Here is a 16,035-nt window from a genome sequence, read left to right as displayed (position 1 = left end):
TTGCTTAAGGTTCTGAAATGTTGGAGAAACTTGGCTTGCAATTCCTTATTGATTAAGAGTAAAGGCATAGAGGTGAGGGTCTTAGGGAAATCAGTACCTAAGACCCAATAACATCCCCTCAAAACCAGTCATAGGAGAAATTAAAAGCATATTTATCTAGATTTAAGAAATTCTTGCAACCATTTTTGTTTTTCCCCAAAAGAAGTTGAGTTTGAATAACTCCCGTATCGGACTGTTACAATAGATTGGAGAGAGGGGTGCCTAATACCTTCCCTCTCCCAATCTTTAGAACCCGAAATCTCTTGGTTGTGTGCCTTTCCCATGGAAAACGGAGTCACTACTAAAGACTTAGATTGATTTTTCATAGTTGAAAATGATGGCTCATTTCCTCTAAAAAATAGGTGGCGACTCCAACTCTTTTAAGCCGCCATGAGCTTCCCAGAGCTCACACTAGCTATTAAACTTTTCCAACCTTAAGAACAATTTTTAGGGAGGAGAATAATCTAGGAACTCTTGGACCCTCTATGTTTAGCTATAAAGATCTCAACCTAGAGAGAGATAGTCTTTGAACAAAATATCTATTCAAGCATAGGCAAGGACAACCAAATTAAAGCAATGAATATCCCGAAAACCCAACCCTTCTTCAAGTTTGTTCATATTTAGTTGATCCCATCCCATCCAAGGGTTTTTCCTATTACCATTCCAAAATTTTCTCATAACTTTAGCCACGAAGCATGACATAGTATATGTAGGGATAGCAGACAAAACTACTTTAATTAAGGTATCCTTGCCAACAGGTGAAAAGAATAGTTCCTTCCACTTTTTATTATCAAAACTCCATTCTATTCCATAGGTAGGAGAAAGCCTTGTTCTTTTACCTTCCTATCTTTTAGGGGAGCCCTAGATACAATGAGGACATGCTCACCTTCTTTTATACCCAAAACTCTTACCACCAAATTTTGTAGCCTAAGGTGAAAATTCTTATTAAATTAAACTTTTGATTTCTGGAAGTTACCTATTGCCCAAATTCTTCCCCATACTCCAAAATAGCTTCCTTAATTTGACTAGCTTCAACCAGGTCATATTTTGACAAGACATAATAATCATCTTCAAAGAATAATTGAGTTACATAAGGACAACTATTAGCATACGAAACTTTAATGCATGTTATTCTACCTTTGCTTTGTCACTTTTTAAGCATTTTTCTGTAAAACATATGAATGGATTAGAAAAAAAACAAAAAAAAAGATAGGGGAGAGTGGATCTCTTTATCAAAATCCTATAGACATGGTAACTCTCTTAATGGAGCTTCCATTCACCAAAATTCAACTTTTGAGCCCATAAAACCTATTATCTCTTCATTTTTCTATTGGGATTATGCTCTAGCTCCACAGCCTTCTCATTATTAAGTTTTCTATTAGAACCCTCATTAGCCATTTCCATCCTATCTTGTAGCTTTCCAAAATCTTTTATATTCCATTTCTCAAGAACATGTTGAAGATTCCTACATTTTCCTTTTTTTTTTTTTGGGGGGGGGGATCTGTGTCTATAGCTATTGATAGATGATCAAACCCACCATAAGAGTAATGAGAAACTCTAGCCTATTCAAATCGAGAGCCATATGAATTTTCTTCATAAAATTATCATGACCATCGTTCTTATCTATACATGTAAATATTGGACCATAAAAGAGAAGACAACTAAGCTTTCAAAATCCACAAGATGCCTCTAATTAGAGAGAATTTGAACTCTACTAACAAATATACCTCTTTTTATCTTCACAAGATAATATAGACCCAAGGCTGTCTATAAGAGTCAACTAACCTTCTCCAATTGCTATAAAACATCTATCTTCTCCTTTATTAGGCTCTCCATAGATGAAAGTGCACAACCAATCTCCCTTGTTTGAATCTATGATTAAAGTATGGAGCCATCTCTTAGAAGCTTGAAGAACAGCTAAATTATAATTACTATCTCAAAAAAAGAGCAGAATTAGGCATGACTCCCCTATTCAATATGGGGTCACTAATATGAACTATTTTAAAATTTCAATTTTTTTAAATCATTTACATTAAAAATTTAGGTTAGGTTTTTCATTTATTGTTTTGATAGTTTTCTATTTGATTTAAGAAACTTACCATATTTTATCTAGTACGTGACCTTGTTATGGGGCAGTCACACATATTTATTATTTTGGTTTTTACTCTTTTTTTTTTATAGTAATATTATTTTATTTGAGTTTTTTTTGAGAAGATTTTATTTGAGCTTCACTATTTGTCTAATAATTATATTTATATTTGAAATTTAAATAAAACTAATTATTGAAATTGCAAGTGTAGACTGAAGTGGTTGTGGATAACCACTTACATTTCCTATATTTTTTTAGGAATGGATGAGAATGGGAGTTTCCCACCATCTCATGTATTTCTAAAGAACTATTATTGAATGTATGACACCTGTCTTATAATGCCACATGTTTGAGTTCAAAAATTTAAATGTGGTTAAAAGCAACTTATGTATATGAGGAGTGGGTTTTCTCTTTGAAAATGTGAACAACCAACTTCTGAGATGATTTTTCTATAAAGTTGAGGTTGCCACGTGTCTTAATGGTGGGGGCTATGGCCTTAAGTCCTTCCTTTAATATATCAAAGCTTTGACTATAAAGGGAGAGCCCATCCCTTAATAGTTTCAAGCTTTCAGCCTTGGATGATCATTGGTGGAGGCGGGGCTGTTGCGGAACAATCTCCTCAACTCATTTATTTGTTTGGGTTTTTGGGAGAAGGAACTTGATAGTGATGAACTGCCATCTTCATATTTCTTCTCTTCCAATTTCTAATTTTCAGTTTTCTTTTTCTTGGACATTATATCCTTTAAAATTGCCCATAGATTTTATAGAATGAGAGCAACAAATAAGTCAACTTGGACCAAAACCCTTGTTACCCCTTCCTTTAGTATTACCCTATAACAACTAATGCAAGGAATGCATTGTTTTCAGCATTTAACTTTTTGCCTCCAACCCCGTGAAGTTTTCCCACCCATTATCGTCAAAACTTTTCGATTTTAGGATTACAAATTTACAATGAACATAAGATAAATTTAAAGTGTTAGATAAAAGAGGATAAAAAGAAAAATTAACATGTATTACCTCCTTAATCGCACTAAAATCCTCAGAAAACTCGACGGCAATTGTGTCAATATCCTCAACACCCTCTATGTCAAGGTCACCATCTTCATTATTGTTTATGACGTAGTCCTTTACCATCTTGTTTGAGCACACTGGTTGTTGTTTTCTTGTACTTGTCAGGTTGTGACGGGGAGGTGTCCTATTGCATTGTTGGGATATGTTATGGGGCGCACGTTGGGCTCACTGTGTGGAGAGCCAATTTAAAAAAAGAAGAATTTTATTCTAGTTTTGTCAAGGTTTTAAAAAACGAATCAGTTAGGGGTATGATTTTCAGGTCAAACGATTTGATCACTCAAACAAAATAGATGGCCCGTTCTGACAGAACAATTTAAAAATAAAACTGATCAAATCGTTAAACGGTTCAAATGTCCGAATCAGCAATTTATTAACCAAATCAACGATTTTTGAAAAAATAACCGTACTAAAATAAAACTAAACCGATCCGATCCGGTTTTGAAAACCACGATTTTTGTAAATATATTATCTCATTATCCAAATAAAAATCATCAGACCTGATATAGTGATATCCATCGATCTTCGGATTCCACCGGCAGTCGTACTACCAAGTACCAAACAACCCTAAATTTTGTCGTTTTGTAATTTGTAATCGAAAAGTCGAAGGTCCGTATACTGCGCTGCTCCTTCGTAGCTTGTCCACTTCTACATATTCAGGAAGAGAGCCCAATCGACCCATCCAATCCCACCCGTGGGCCGTGGTTAGGCTATAGTAGTCATGGGCCTCATGGACTTGGGCCATCGACAGCCAAAGTCTTCAGGCTATTACCGAAAAAAGAAAGCCCAACCAAACGATTTCTTCGTTACTCGGTCATCATATAAATTAGGGCACACCAATGGGCTCGACCCCTCGCCGGGTTACCTTTCCCGTCACATCTGGGACTTCATTTCCGGTGATTTCGTATTTGTGGAACCTCCACAGTCTGGTCTGAATTTAATACAGATCGTCGATTTCCGGAGTGGAGGGGCACTTATAGGTGAACGACCAATCCTTTTTCAGTGGTTTAACAGCATAGTTTGATTCTATTATGCGTGATGAAAGGCTCTTCTAGTTCTCGCAAAGACCTTACGGTTCTTCGTTACTCGGTCATCATATAAATTAGGGCACACCAATGGGCTCGACCCGTCGCCGGGTTACCTTTCCCGTCACATCTGGGACTTCATTTCCGGTGATTTCGTATTTGTGGAACCTCCACAGTCTGGTCTGAATTTAATACAGATCGTCGATTTCCGGAGTGGAGGGGCACTTATAGGTGAACGACCAATCCTTTTCCAGTGGTTTAACAGCATAGTTTGATTCTATTATGCGTGATGAAAAGCTCTTCTAGTTCTCGCAAAGACCTTACGGTTTTCGATTTCAAAGAAGAAGACGAGGTCATTGAATCGTTATCTGGACGATTCATGGGGAAATTTAATAACTCCGACACCGTGACTCCTCCAGTTACGAAGTATCAGTTCCTCCAATGCTGTAAGTTCCAAATTCTAACCCCTTGTATTTCCACTGTATTTGGATTTTCGCTCCCATATTATGTTTCTATCCGCTTGTCATAATCGATCGGTTTCTGCTCCTCTTACCTTGAATAGGGGTAGGTTGTTCACCAATATATTTTTATGAATACATATAAAAGATCGTGGGTGTCTTATACATGTCCATTTGCCTTACTTTTGGGTTGTTGTTTGGAATACGATCGGAATACTGTCCCAAATCAGTTCAGATATCGTTCATTATAAAGAGAGTGCTTGTGGAAAACTTTATTGTATCCTTGAAGAAGCCCGCCAGCGGGGTTGGCTAACTCTTCAGGTATTTGTTACGATCCATTTGTCCCATGTTGGTAGTATGGGATGCTAATGTGAGGTATCCCACATCGGTGGAATGGGATGCTGTTGTGGGTATATATGTGCTTGGGTTCCCTCCCTCTAACAGCTAGCTTTTAGGGGTGAGTTCTCCTAAGGCAAATAACAGTATTATTCCCCACAGAACAAAAAGCAATACAGCTCCCGTTTGGAGAATAGAAGGAACTCAGAACGACTCACTTCTCCCAGGCTAACTTGGGTGTTTAGGATCCCCAATACAATTATCCTCTCGCACCAGCTAATCTTGGATTACAATTCAATATGTTCTTAATGTTTAGGCTAATGATTGATGAATGATGAAAAGTCCATAGGCTCTCTCCTCCACTCCTCATCCAACCTATCACCACTTTGAGAATCTCTTTCCACCTCAAAATCTCAAGCCTATAGGGAACATAAAAAGCTCAGAAATAAAAATATGTTCTTTACTATTATGAAGTCTCCTGTGCCTGTGGGGCATGAGTAAGCAAAAATAATGCCCCTGGTTTCTGAAGGTACCTTGTACTCTTGATGCTCCTAGATTCTCCATTGAGCATTTCTTGAGGTTCAGCTTTATTGTTCCTTGAGAGGGCAGAGACGAATTCCCAATCACCACTTCTCTCCTTGAGTCCTTGTATGCTGGTCTTTCTATAATCTTTCCAGTATCTTAAATGTAATGCCTAGGTTCATGTGTAAGGATGAATTACTGGGGTGCATCTCAGATCCTAGGTGCAACTCACCCAAGTTTCAAAATATCAATACACCCCGATACGCTGGAATGTGCGTATTGGGGGTTTTACCAACACACATGCTATTCTTTTTTAATTTGTTTTCAAGGTTCAAAATTTCATCACATATTTGGGTGTATCATATCTTATTGGCCTTGTCTTGATACTTGAAATATTAGCTCTTTTAAAATTTTAATGTTTTCAGGGGATAGGCTTTACTAAGACCGGCCCCTTGTAAAATTATAAAATTCTAAAAAGAAATAGCAAGAGTGTTGATCAAAACTCCATATATGCATGTTCTGGCATATCGGGGTGTATCGATATTTTGAGCCTTGTGTTTTTTTTTTTCTCAAAATTTTACAGGGGATGTGGTATTAGCAAGGCCTACCCCATGAAGACATTAATATTTTAAGATATTTAATATTTCACGTATTGAGGTGGGAGCTGATACAATACAATAAACCTGCTATGTTTTGTGAAATTTTGAACCGTGGACTCACCTGGCCTGTTGATATGTTTTGATGAATTGAGTCAATTGACCTTAAATTTGTTGTTGAATGGGTAATTTACTGTATTTTTTTTTGTTGTGCTCATGATGTTTAAACTTTAAATAATTCAGCCTATCTAGGGCTTATAGGGCTACAGCATTCATGTTGATAAGGCAATCATCTAACCTATAGTCTATGTTTATTGAATTCTAACATCATATACCCATAAAAATGGTCTAAAACGTTGTCTTTGTTACTAAAAAACATTTTATAGGAAAATGACATTCAACATGTACATTACATGTTCTTTTATTTCAAATAAATTTGAGAAAGAGGAAAATGTTATGTATAAGTGTCCTTTAATAATTTGATAAAAAAAGTGTCCTTTAATAAGCCATGGAGTGTCAGTATCTGATGTAGGCATGCAATCGAACTGAGCCAAGCCGAACTTCAGCTTGTATTGTCTCGGTTTGACTAAAATGCTCCTATCTTTGAGTTCAAGTTAGATTAAAACTATATTTTCCAGTTTGAGTTTGGTTCGACTAAATATTTGATAAGTTTGAGTTTGGTTCAAAAGCTTGAAAAACTAATATATTTTTATATTTTATAAAAACTAATATGTAATGTATTTTTACAATATATATATATTATAAGATATATTTTTATAGTCTATATATATATGTTCATGAGCTTTCGAGCCAAATATTTTATTGGCAGAATTCAAGTTCTAGTAACCAATTGAACTTACCCTAAGATTTGAACTCGGGTCTGCACTGTTTGTTAAAGCTTGATTCAATTGCACCCCTAATCTGATGTATGTCCATCAATCATGAACAATTAATTCCTTTAAGAGAGTCCATGTAACACTTGCCATGGGAAGAAATATAGGCACTAACGCTACTGCAGGAGCTGATGTTATTAGAGATGCAAGTGTTCAAATTGTAAGGGTGAAAGGAGAATAAATGGCCAGCCCAGTGCACAAGGGTGCCTAGGTGCCCGCTTAGGCGACTAGGTGCCCGCTTAGGCGACTAGGTGCCCGCTTAGGCGACTAGGCGCCCTTGGCTGGGCGCCTTGCCCAAACGTCTTGACTTTTAGCAACTAGGCGCCCTTCAAGGCGACTAAGCACCCACCTAGGTGACAAAAACGACAAGGCGGGCGCCTTGTATAATATCATTTGTATTGCTGTATCTTATTAATGTATGTGTTGATACATTTTATTATATGCTATATATCAATTATACTTTGTTTTAATGTTTTACTATTGGATTTTAAAAGATCAAAGGGTTTTGAGAAGAGAAAAAGAAGAAAGAAAAGAAAGAGGAAAGAAAGAATAGAATAATAAAGTTCTTTTTTTCTAGTCTCTCTCTCTAATTAAATAAAACAAAAACTCATGTTTTTTTTTTTCTATTTTGCTTTCCATCTTGAATATTTATCATATAAAGTTAATAACCTTCTTTAGCTGCTAATTAATATGAATTTGCTCTATTAAATACTTATTATAGTAGTATTATTTTTGAAAATAATGAAACTAATATATGTAAAATATTTCTCTCTTTTAGATGTGATGATTTGCCACATTTTTAGAGGAAATTTAATGTTCTTAATAAAGAGAATTGCTATTTTTTTTTTCAATTAACATACATGCTGAATGGTATATAAAACTAGGAAACTAGCCAAAAGTCAGTTTTTTTATATTATAAAATTTTTATTGCCTAGGCGACTAGGTGACTAGGCACCCCCAGTGTTGCCCAGAGTCGCCTAGACGCCTTGAAAACTATGCTGTAAGATAATAGTGGAGACTCTTAGGTGGTAATTGGCTGGGTGAGATATAATAGTGAAGGTCCATGGTGGTTTAAACACTGTGAGAGGTCAGACCATCAGAGTTCTGGCTTCTAATGTGAACATCTCATTCATGTGGATCTGGAGGTTGGCAAATTCCATAAGTGATGGCATTGCAAGATATGGTGTGGGGATTTGTATTGGAGTGCAACCTTCCCAGGTTAGATAAGCTGCATTGCATCTCTGTACATGTGTTATTAACCTTTCTCTTTGGAAGTTTTTGAGTCTAACAATGCTGATTCTTGGGTGATTGTACTTCTCTGCTTATTTTCTCCATTTGGTCCAATAAAGCTCTATTGATCTTGTTAATGATAAAAAAAGGTAAAATACAAAGTGCAGAAGAACATGCATACAGACCTTCCTACTGACATGATATGCCTCTGTATATACAGCCATGTCTACTTTTATAGATTTTGGGGGCTTGTTGTGGCCGACTCCCTGTGTCTGTATGTGTCGGAATGTGAAACCTGTATCCATGTCCAATCGTCCACTGAACATAGGTCTGAGTTATGTAAGAAGAGGTTACTCTTAGCTGTAAAGGAAGCAAAGCTTTATATCCATATGAGTATATTTTTTAATGCCAGCATCTTAATGTGTATCAGTTGTATGCTTTGTTCTTTTCTGATATTGTTATATCTATGAACCTTTCTTTAGTTGCAGGAGGAACTAATACCGAACAGACAGAAATCAGTAATGCTTCATGTGTAGAAGTTGATGCAAGTGATAGTGATCGAAAATGCAGCAATGGCATTTCACATGTTTTGGATGTAGCTGAAGTTGACTGTGCCATTGGAAGAGAAAGTTCTGGCTTGGATGGTCTTCTGGCGTCGAATTCTATGAATTATGAACCACCTAATTGCAATAATACAGATAATGATGAACCCAAAAGTCTTTCTGTTGGTTTAAACTCCCTTCCAGTGAGACCTTTGAGTCTGGGGTTACCTTCATCTGGAAACAAACTGTTTGATTCCACACATTTGAAGCCTTTATCCAATGTATTTGATTTTCCTTCTCTCCTTAGTTGTAAGATGAATCTAGATGTCAATTTTGGAGGTCCTCACTATCTAATCTATTTGGAACTTCTGCAGGGTGAGCCAGTTGATGTGTTATCAGATGATGATAATAGCATGAAATCTTGTTCACCACCAACTTCCCCTGATCTTGTTGAGAATGAAGGTTTTTATCTCTTTATTTTATCCCGGTTGACATTATTGCAGTTCGTTTGCTTATCCTTTGGTATGTATTTTACTGGATCTCATCATTCTTACTATACATATTTCTAAATTGCAGTTTCCTGTGAGGAGCCAGTTTCAGATCATTGTTCTGGTGGTTGGGAAATGGTAAATGTTTTCTTGTTTGCGTTTTTAGACGTAGAGAAAAGGGAAAATCTAATTAGCTTGTACCCAACATCAGTATACACCTGTTGTACCTTATATATGTATGTATGAGATAAACATTAGGCAATTTCTATGATTCTGAAAAGGTATGATACCAGAATTTTGACCAATCAAAGCTCCTTGAATTTTGATGAATATGACCTGATTTGTTACCACTTTTATGATTTCAGTTGATTTGGTTGTAACTTGTAAGTTTTTTGGATATCATGCCTTTTTGGTATCATAGTCAGACTCTAAACATTATTAACTAAAATGAGAGATAAACATTGTTCAGGTGAGTTGAGGACCTCGAATGGAAAGTTTCAAATCACAGTCCAGTGTGATATTTGCCTCCTTGTCTCACCTTTTATGCCACTATCTTTACTCTGTTTCCATGTCTCATTATATGGACGTATACATAAAAAAGGCCATTACCCAATGTTAGTCACAGCTATGTGTTAAGGGAACATGGTCATGCAGAAATGTGTTAAGGGTAGTTAATAAGCTGGCTGCAGAAATGATGGTCACATTCCAATGGGTGCCTAGGAATGCAAACAGCATGGCTGATGCTTTGGCTAGGCAAGGGGTTAATAGATCTCAAATGTTGTAGGGGAGGTTCCTAGGGAACCTACCATATAAAACAACTAGGGTATAGGTGTAGCTTTGCTATTCTACACAGATTTCTCTTATACCATACTTTATACACATTGTTTATAGAAATCAATAAAACTTTGATTGTTACTGATAAAAAGACAAAAAAAGAGTTGGTCCCAGCTATTTGAGGTCTTGGGAGGGGTGGAGTGGAGACAGACCTAACCTTTGACATTTTCTTTTTGCACAAAGTGGCTGCTCTCAGACTGAAATCCATGTTCTCTCTCTCTCTCTAAAAGGAAAAATACAATTCGAGAGGTGACAAGATGACACCTCACCAATACAAACCACAACATACTAAGGAATTTCAAGGACATTCCAAAATTTTCTCCATATCTGATTAACTACTTCGATCAAATTCTAAAAGCACTTATAGTTTGTTACCATATTCCAACCAGGGCTGCAAGCACCTCAAAACTTTTGACTTATCTTTGAAGCATCTTCTATTTCTTTCATTCCAAAAGACCCAGCATAGAAAATAGAGAAACCACTCCAACCTATCCTTCCTTTCCTGCTACCTTGATACCTCCTCACCATTGTCCTTACCTCCTCTTCCTAGTTCCTTTACAAAATTTGGGCTTCGACCCTTCACGATTCCTCACCCAGCACCTCTTCTCCCCCTTCTTCGTTCCAACCTCTACTCTTCTCAATTCGCTCCTCCCTTTTGTTTTTCTCTTCCCTTCTAACTTTCTCAAACTGCTCAAAAGCTTTCCTCGCAATATATTCTCCTCCCCAGAAGAAAAGCCCCAGGGATTTCCCCACTGTCACCTGTCTCTTTACCAACTTGCTTGCTTCCACTTATCCATTCTGGATTATGCCCATTTCTTCTTGTACCTTACTCCCTCTCTTCTTGTCCTCCTTCCTGCTCTAATTCTTTTCCTCTAGACACTTCTCCCGACCCCCTACCTCAACCCCACTAAAACCCATGTTCTCATTCTTGTCAGCCCAAGATTTACCATTGAACATATTGATAAAAAAAAAAGATTTATCATTGAACCAAGTAATGGCTCCTGTTATATGTGTGTCTATATATGTATAAGTATAATCAAGCATACCCTCTAAACCTTCTTGTGAATATCAGTGGTATATCTGAGCATGTGATAAGGGAAAAATTCTCATGCTTCATGTGTCGCAAGTTTTAATTGAAATGGGGATATGAATAAAACAATAAAAAAAGGGACATGAACAATGTTGAAACTTATAAAAAATTTTATAGTGAGACAAAGAAGGTTATTTTCGTTTTATGATCAATAACTGAGCATTTTATTAATATAGATTAGAAGGTACAGATTACGAGTATTTATGGGAGAGATAGCAAGCCTTTATCTCTCCCTGCAACTGTCCTTACAATTGTGCCAAAACCATGCTGTTGGCTACCCTTTGAACCCACTGAAATCTCACTTCCATCTCTCAAGTATTCCATTGGAACTTATTTAGCTCGTTTCTATACTGCAATAGTGCTGCCTTCCCACTCCTCAACCACTCCACCGCCAATTTAGAATCTCCCTCAATAATTAACTTATTTATATTCATCATTTTTGCTCTTCGTACCCCTTCCATAACAGCCATGACCTCCTCTCTTAAGGAATCGCCTACTCCAGTAGGAGCTGAGAAAAGTGCCACAATAGTGCCTCTCTCATCCCTAAAAATTCCTCCAATTCCTAAAGGTCCTGGATTTCCCCTACCACTACCATCAAAATTGAGCTTGATAAAAAGGACTGCAAATGGGATGGCCGTCTCATTAGCCAAGCAGGGGGTCTATAGACGGCAGTTACTTTAGGCTTTATTGTAATTCTCTCTTGGGCATTGGTTGTCAATGTTGCGCTTTACCTTTAACTCTGTAACTTGTTCTCAGTTCTCTCAATTATTAATAAAATTACTCTTTTCTTGCTGATGAAAAAAAGCTTGATAAAGCCTTCCATTGTCATGTCCTGATTTTGTTTCTTGATAAATTCTCTAATTAACTCCCTTTTCCTAGTGCTGCCAAGACCTCTAATATTCCAGCTTATTATTTTCATTTTCAACTTTTATTACAAGCCCTACTTCCCTTCTACCTTTCTTCACTCACTACCTATTCTCTCTCCTCTCCCACTGAATTCCTTGTGCCCATCTACATCTAGCTTCAATCTCTCCACCTCGCTCAATTTCCCTCTTTCTTTCTTTTACCTTCCCCACCACTTACATATACATTTGCTTGTTTGGGTGTGTTTACCTAAACCCCAATGCTTGCTGCAAACTCCTGGACTGCTTTACTTAGTTACTCTCATTATTCCCCTTTCTGCCAACCTGGGGCAGAACCTGACCAGCCTGATCCATTCCTTCTATGAATGCTCTCTCTTGTTCCTCCACAGCCTCCACTTCCTTACTCTTCAGTTCTTGAAAATGTGTCAAAATTAGTTGCCACAATCTCTCCCCCTCCTTGTTATTCTTTTGAATCTCTTTATTCTCTACATCCCCTCCAAACTCACACTTGGCCTTCCTAGGCAAATAGTGACATCAAGTGATTGGGATGCTGGATCGCACCAGGAAAGAGAAGGCAATCAGTACCCAAAAATGAAATCACATTCATACCTGACTGTAGAAGGGTTTGGATATTTGCAGACAACAGAACAGAGATGTTAAAGCACTCATCAAATCCCTGATCAGAACTTTGGTGTAGACCACTTTAAGATATAGCTTGTTGGGTGGGAGGTCCCAAAAGAAGCATAACACTGTGAGTATCAGAGGAACCTAGTTGTTTTTTGCTACTAAGTTTACTTCACTATGCAGTCTGCTCCTGGCGAGTAGATACTACTTTCTTGCCGACACCCTGTGTTTGTTCTCAATTTAGCATTGGGATTCCCACATCAGGTTTCAATTGATCTGCTTCCTCCTGCTTGTCTCGATCTCCATTGCAAAATGCATTACTGTTTTCCTTGCTGGTTGTTGAAGCTTTACCACATAGCTTGACAGTTTCAACTGCTTCATCCCCACTTTCTCCAATAAAAAGGACCTTCGTTCCCAACATTTCGTCACCATCTAGAAAATCCTTGCTATGTAGATCCACATTTCCAATACTTAAACTCTCATCTGAGTTGACATCAGAGTCATAATCACAGCTTACCCAGCCTTCATCACTTTTGGCATCCTAATCATGAATTCCTTGGGTTTTGTTTTTCAAAGATAATGGTACTCTGGTTTTGGTATGGAATCCAATGAAAGGTAGATGATCTCGTTCATCTCAACAAGGAAGATGATAGACTTGGATTTTGTTTTAAAGGCTTTTGATTCTCAGCCAAGATCACATGAGTGTTTAAGTTATCTTGCGCTGAGCTAATAGGGCCATGGTTTGAACTCGAGCCAGTAGGTTTAAAAGCCAGTTTGCAAACCCCAGGGTTTTGCATGCTTCTCAAGCCATTTAGAGTCAAATTCCTCTCTGATTGTTGCTGACTCTTCGACTTTTGTGCCACAACTTCTGCAAAGGATTTAAATTCAGCGCTCATAATTTGCACAACCATCTTTGCAGGGATGGGATATTGTCAGTGAGATAATAAAGCACTCTGCAAATTGAAGGTAGAATAGAGAGGCTGCCTATAAGAAATGCTCAAGTCAAATAGGGTGGCTACATGGTAATTAACATAAGAAAGGATCTATATCCCCAATGTACCAATGGTTGTGTTTACTGCTTTTATTGAATTGTGTTTTAGGCTCAGCTTGTGAAAAGTGTAAATACAAACATGTATTTGCACTCTTCCCAGACTGAGCCTTAGGTTTCATCCAGTACCAATGAGAATATAGGCTCCCATTTTCTCTAAGGGAATGGAATAAGCTAATTATAGTATATTAAAGTTAATATTTGATGTGCTTGTATAATGGTTTCCTTATTTTTTGCACTTGCTTTTGATTATTTTATTGCTATGCATTGTATTCTATAACCTTTTATGTCTATCCTTCCCATCTTGGAAAGGTTTAGATGGTGTTTTGATTTTCGTTTTTGTTTTCTCAATTCTGGTGTCATTTGCAGGATCCTATAAATATGGATGTTGTTATTTCCCCTGACTATGTTACATATGGGGATGCATATTGTACAGAATCTGTGTTAATTTTTTCTTGCAGTTGCATCAAGTTTGAGAGCTCAACTGCATATGGCAACAAAGAATGGGCAATTGATGACATCATTGATATTGAGTCTCATTGGTGTGGAAGGGTAGGTTTGAGACAATAAATTGGGAGTTCATTGTTCTGTTATGCTATGTATACTTACAGTAAATAATTTGTTGCTTCTTACATGGGTGGTTTCAGGTTGAAACAGCTATGGTTAAGCTCTGTCTAAAATCAACTGGTTCACTAGGAGATGAAAGTGGACGTGAAACTCCAGGTCAATCCAGCTTTACAGTTTCCACTTTGCCACCACTCCATTCAATTGAATGAAATAAAGTCTGCTCTATGTTCTTAGCTTTTTCTTGATTGACCTTTCTTTTTTGTTGAAGGATAAAGAAAAGCACTTTCGTTAAAATAAAATAAAGATACATTTTATAGCAGTTGTTTGTCAAGATGACACACCAAATTAGAAAAAAGCAACAACTCATACTGTATATAAATCCACATTGTTGCAGTTCGAGAACACTCCAGAAATTCTCTAACAAATCAGATCTGTTGGCTTGGCCAAAATCCAGAAGGGCTAAAACCCAATCTGTTACAAGTTTACCTACTTCTGCTACCAAAAGATCAATGCTCTTCGACTTATCCTTACAGTCTTATATTATTTATTCTCATTCCATAGGCATAGAGATCAGCAGGCCGCAAATGGGATGCAGCTCCACAAGATTCTGGTTTTCTTGCTTCCTCTAAGTTTTGGCCACCTGGAGAAAATTTCTGCCAGAAATGATGGTTGAAGAAAATTCACTCCAAAAAAGAAGGATTAGAACTTCCATATAAAGTACGCCACATTGCAAGAACAGAACAAGTGAAGAACTGTCTCCTCATCCATGTTGCACCAGTAACAGTAGCATGTCAAGTTGAAACCTCTGATCTTCAAGTGATCAGTGGTGAGAATACTGTCATGAGCAACCAGCCAAGCAAATGCTTCCACCTTTGGAGGTACCGGGTTACCCGCCACACCATTTATCTGCCCTGAACCCAGATTATCTCTAACTAACGCCGTGTAAAATGACTTCACTGAGAACATTCCATCTTTGCACTCTTTCTACCAGAGGCCATCACCTGTAGATATAGAAATGCTGGAACTTTCTAAATTTTCCGACAGAAAAATACACTCTTCCACTTCTTGATCAAGTAAAGGTCTTCTAAATTTTGGAGTCCAAACCAGCTGCGCTACTCTCCATTTCATAGCACTGATATATTTAAACTTGCTATTCAGGCAATCTATATAGTCTTGGGCAAATGTCACATAGTTTACCCACTCCAATCCATTCATCCTCCCAAAACCTTACTTTAGGTCCATCTCCCTCTTTGAACTTTATCAAGCCCCCAAATTCCTGATTAAACTTCATAATTCCTTTCCAAACACTTACCCCATAAGAGCTTCTTACTTTGCTTGATTCCCACTCAAGCCTCACCACTCCATATTTCACAACCACCACCCTCCTCCAAAGTTTAAAATGTTGATGTCGGTGGAAATGTCGGTCATCCAAATATAGGAAACATGTTGGAAATGTCAAAAGTATTGTATGGATATATTGTAAAAATTATAGGCATGGTGGAAACATTGTAAAATATGCAAAAATAAAGAATGATATTTTATAATAAAAGAAGTATATGCACACCTTTTTATCTTGTTCCAAATCCTTAAACAAAGCTAAGAAACTAAGGCTATAGATGAAAGATTTACGTTCTGAAGTTGTCCTCTAAACTTATAGACTCAAAACTTCATGATATAATGATTTAAAGCAAAAATTGAACTCATAGAAAATGTAAATGGTCAT

General features: G+C 37.2%; 1 protein-coding gene across 2 annotated transcripts in view; it reads left to right on the top strand.

The window, feature by feature from the left end:
• Positions 1–3,992: 3,992 nt before the first annotated feature.
• LOC148876609 (putative ubiquitin-like-specific protease 2B) overlaps positions 3,993–16,035 on the top strand; it is a 43,743-nt gene continuing 31,700 nt past the window's right edge. The window contains exons 1-6 of one of the 2 annotated variants that reach the window (XM_088974499.1): positions 3,993–4,667; positions 8,739–9,079; positions 9,173–9,260; positions 9,375–9,424; positions 14,115–14,297; positions 14,393–14,468. In XM_088974499.1, coding sequence (XP_088830625.1) covers positions 4,511–4,667; positions 8,739–9,079; positions 9,173–9,260; positions 9,375–9,424; positions 14,115–14,297; positions 14,393–14,468 — 895 coding nt within the window. In that variant the 5' untranslated portion in view covers positions 3,993–4,510. The remainder of the gene's footprint in view (positions 4,668–8,738; positions 9,080–9,172; positions 9,261–9,374; positions 9,425–14,114; positions 14,298–14,392; positions 14,469–16,035) is intronic. The other variant, XM_088974571.1, reaches the window with a different exon arrangement.

This window comes from Nelumbo lutea, chromosome 1 (genome assembly GCF_056320005.1).
Source record: "Nelumbo lutea isolate HS-2025 chromosome 1, American lotus-T2T, whole genome shotgun sequence".
NCBI lineage: Eukaryota > Viridiplantae > Streptophyta > Magnoliopsida > Proteales > Nelumbonaceae > Nelumbo > Nelumbo lutea.
This window is presented reverse-complemented; position numbering and strand designations above follow the sequence as displayed.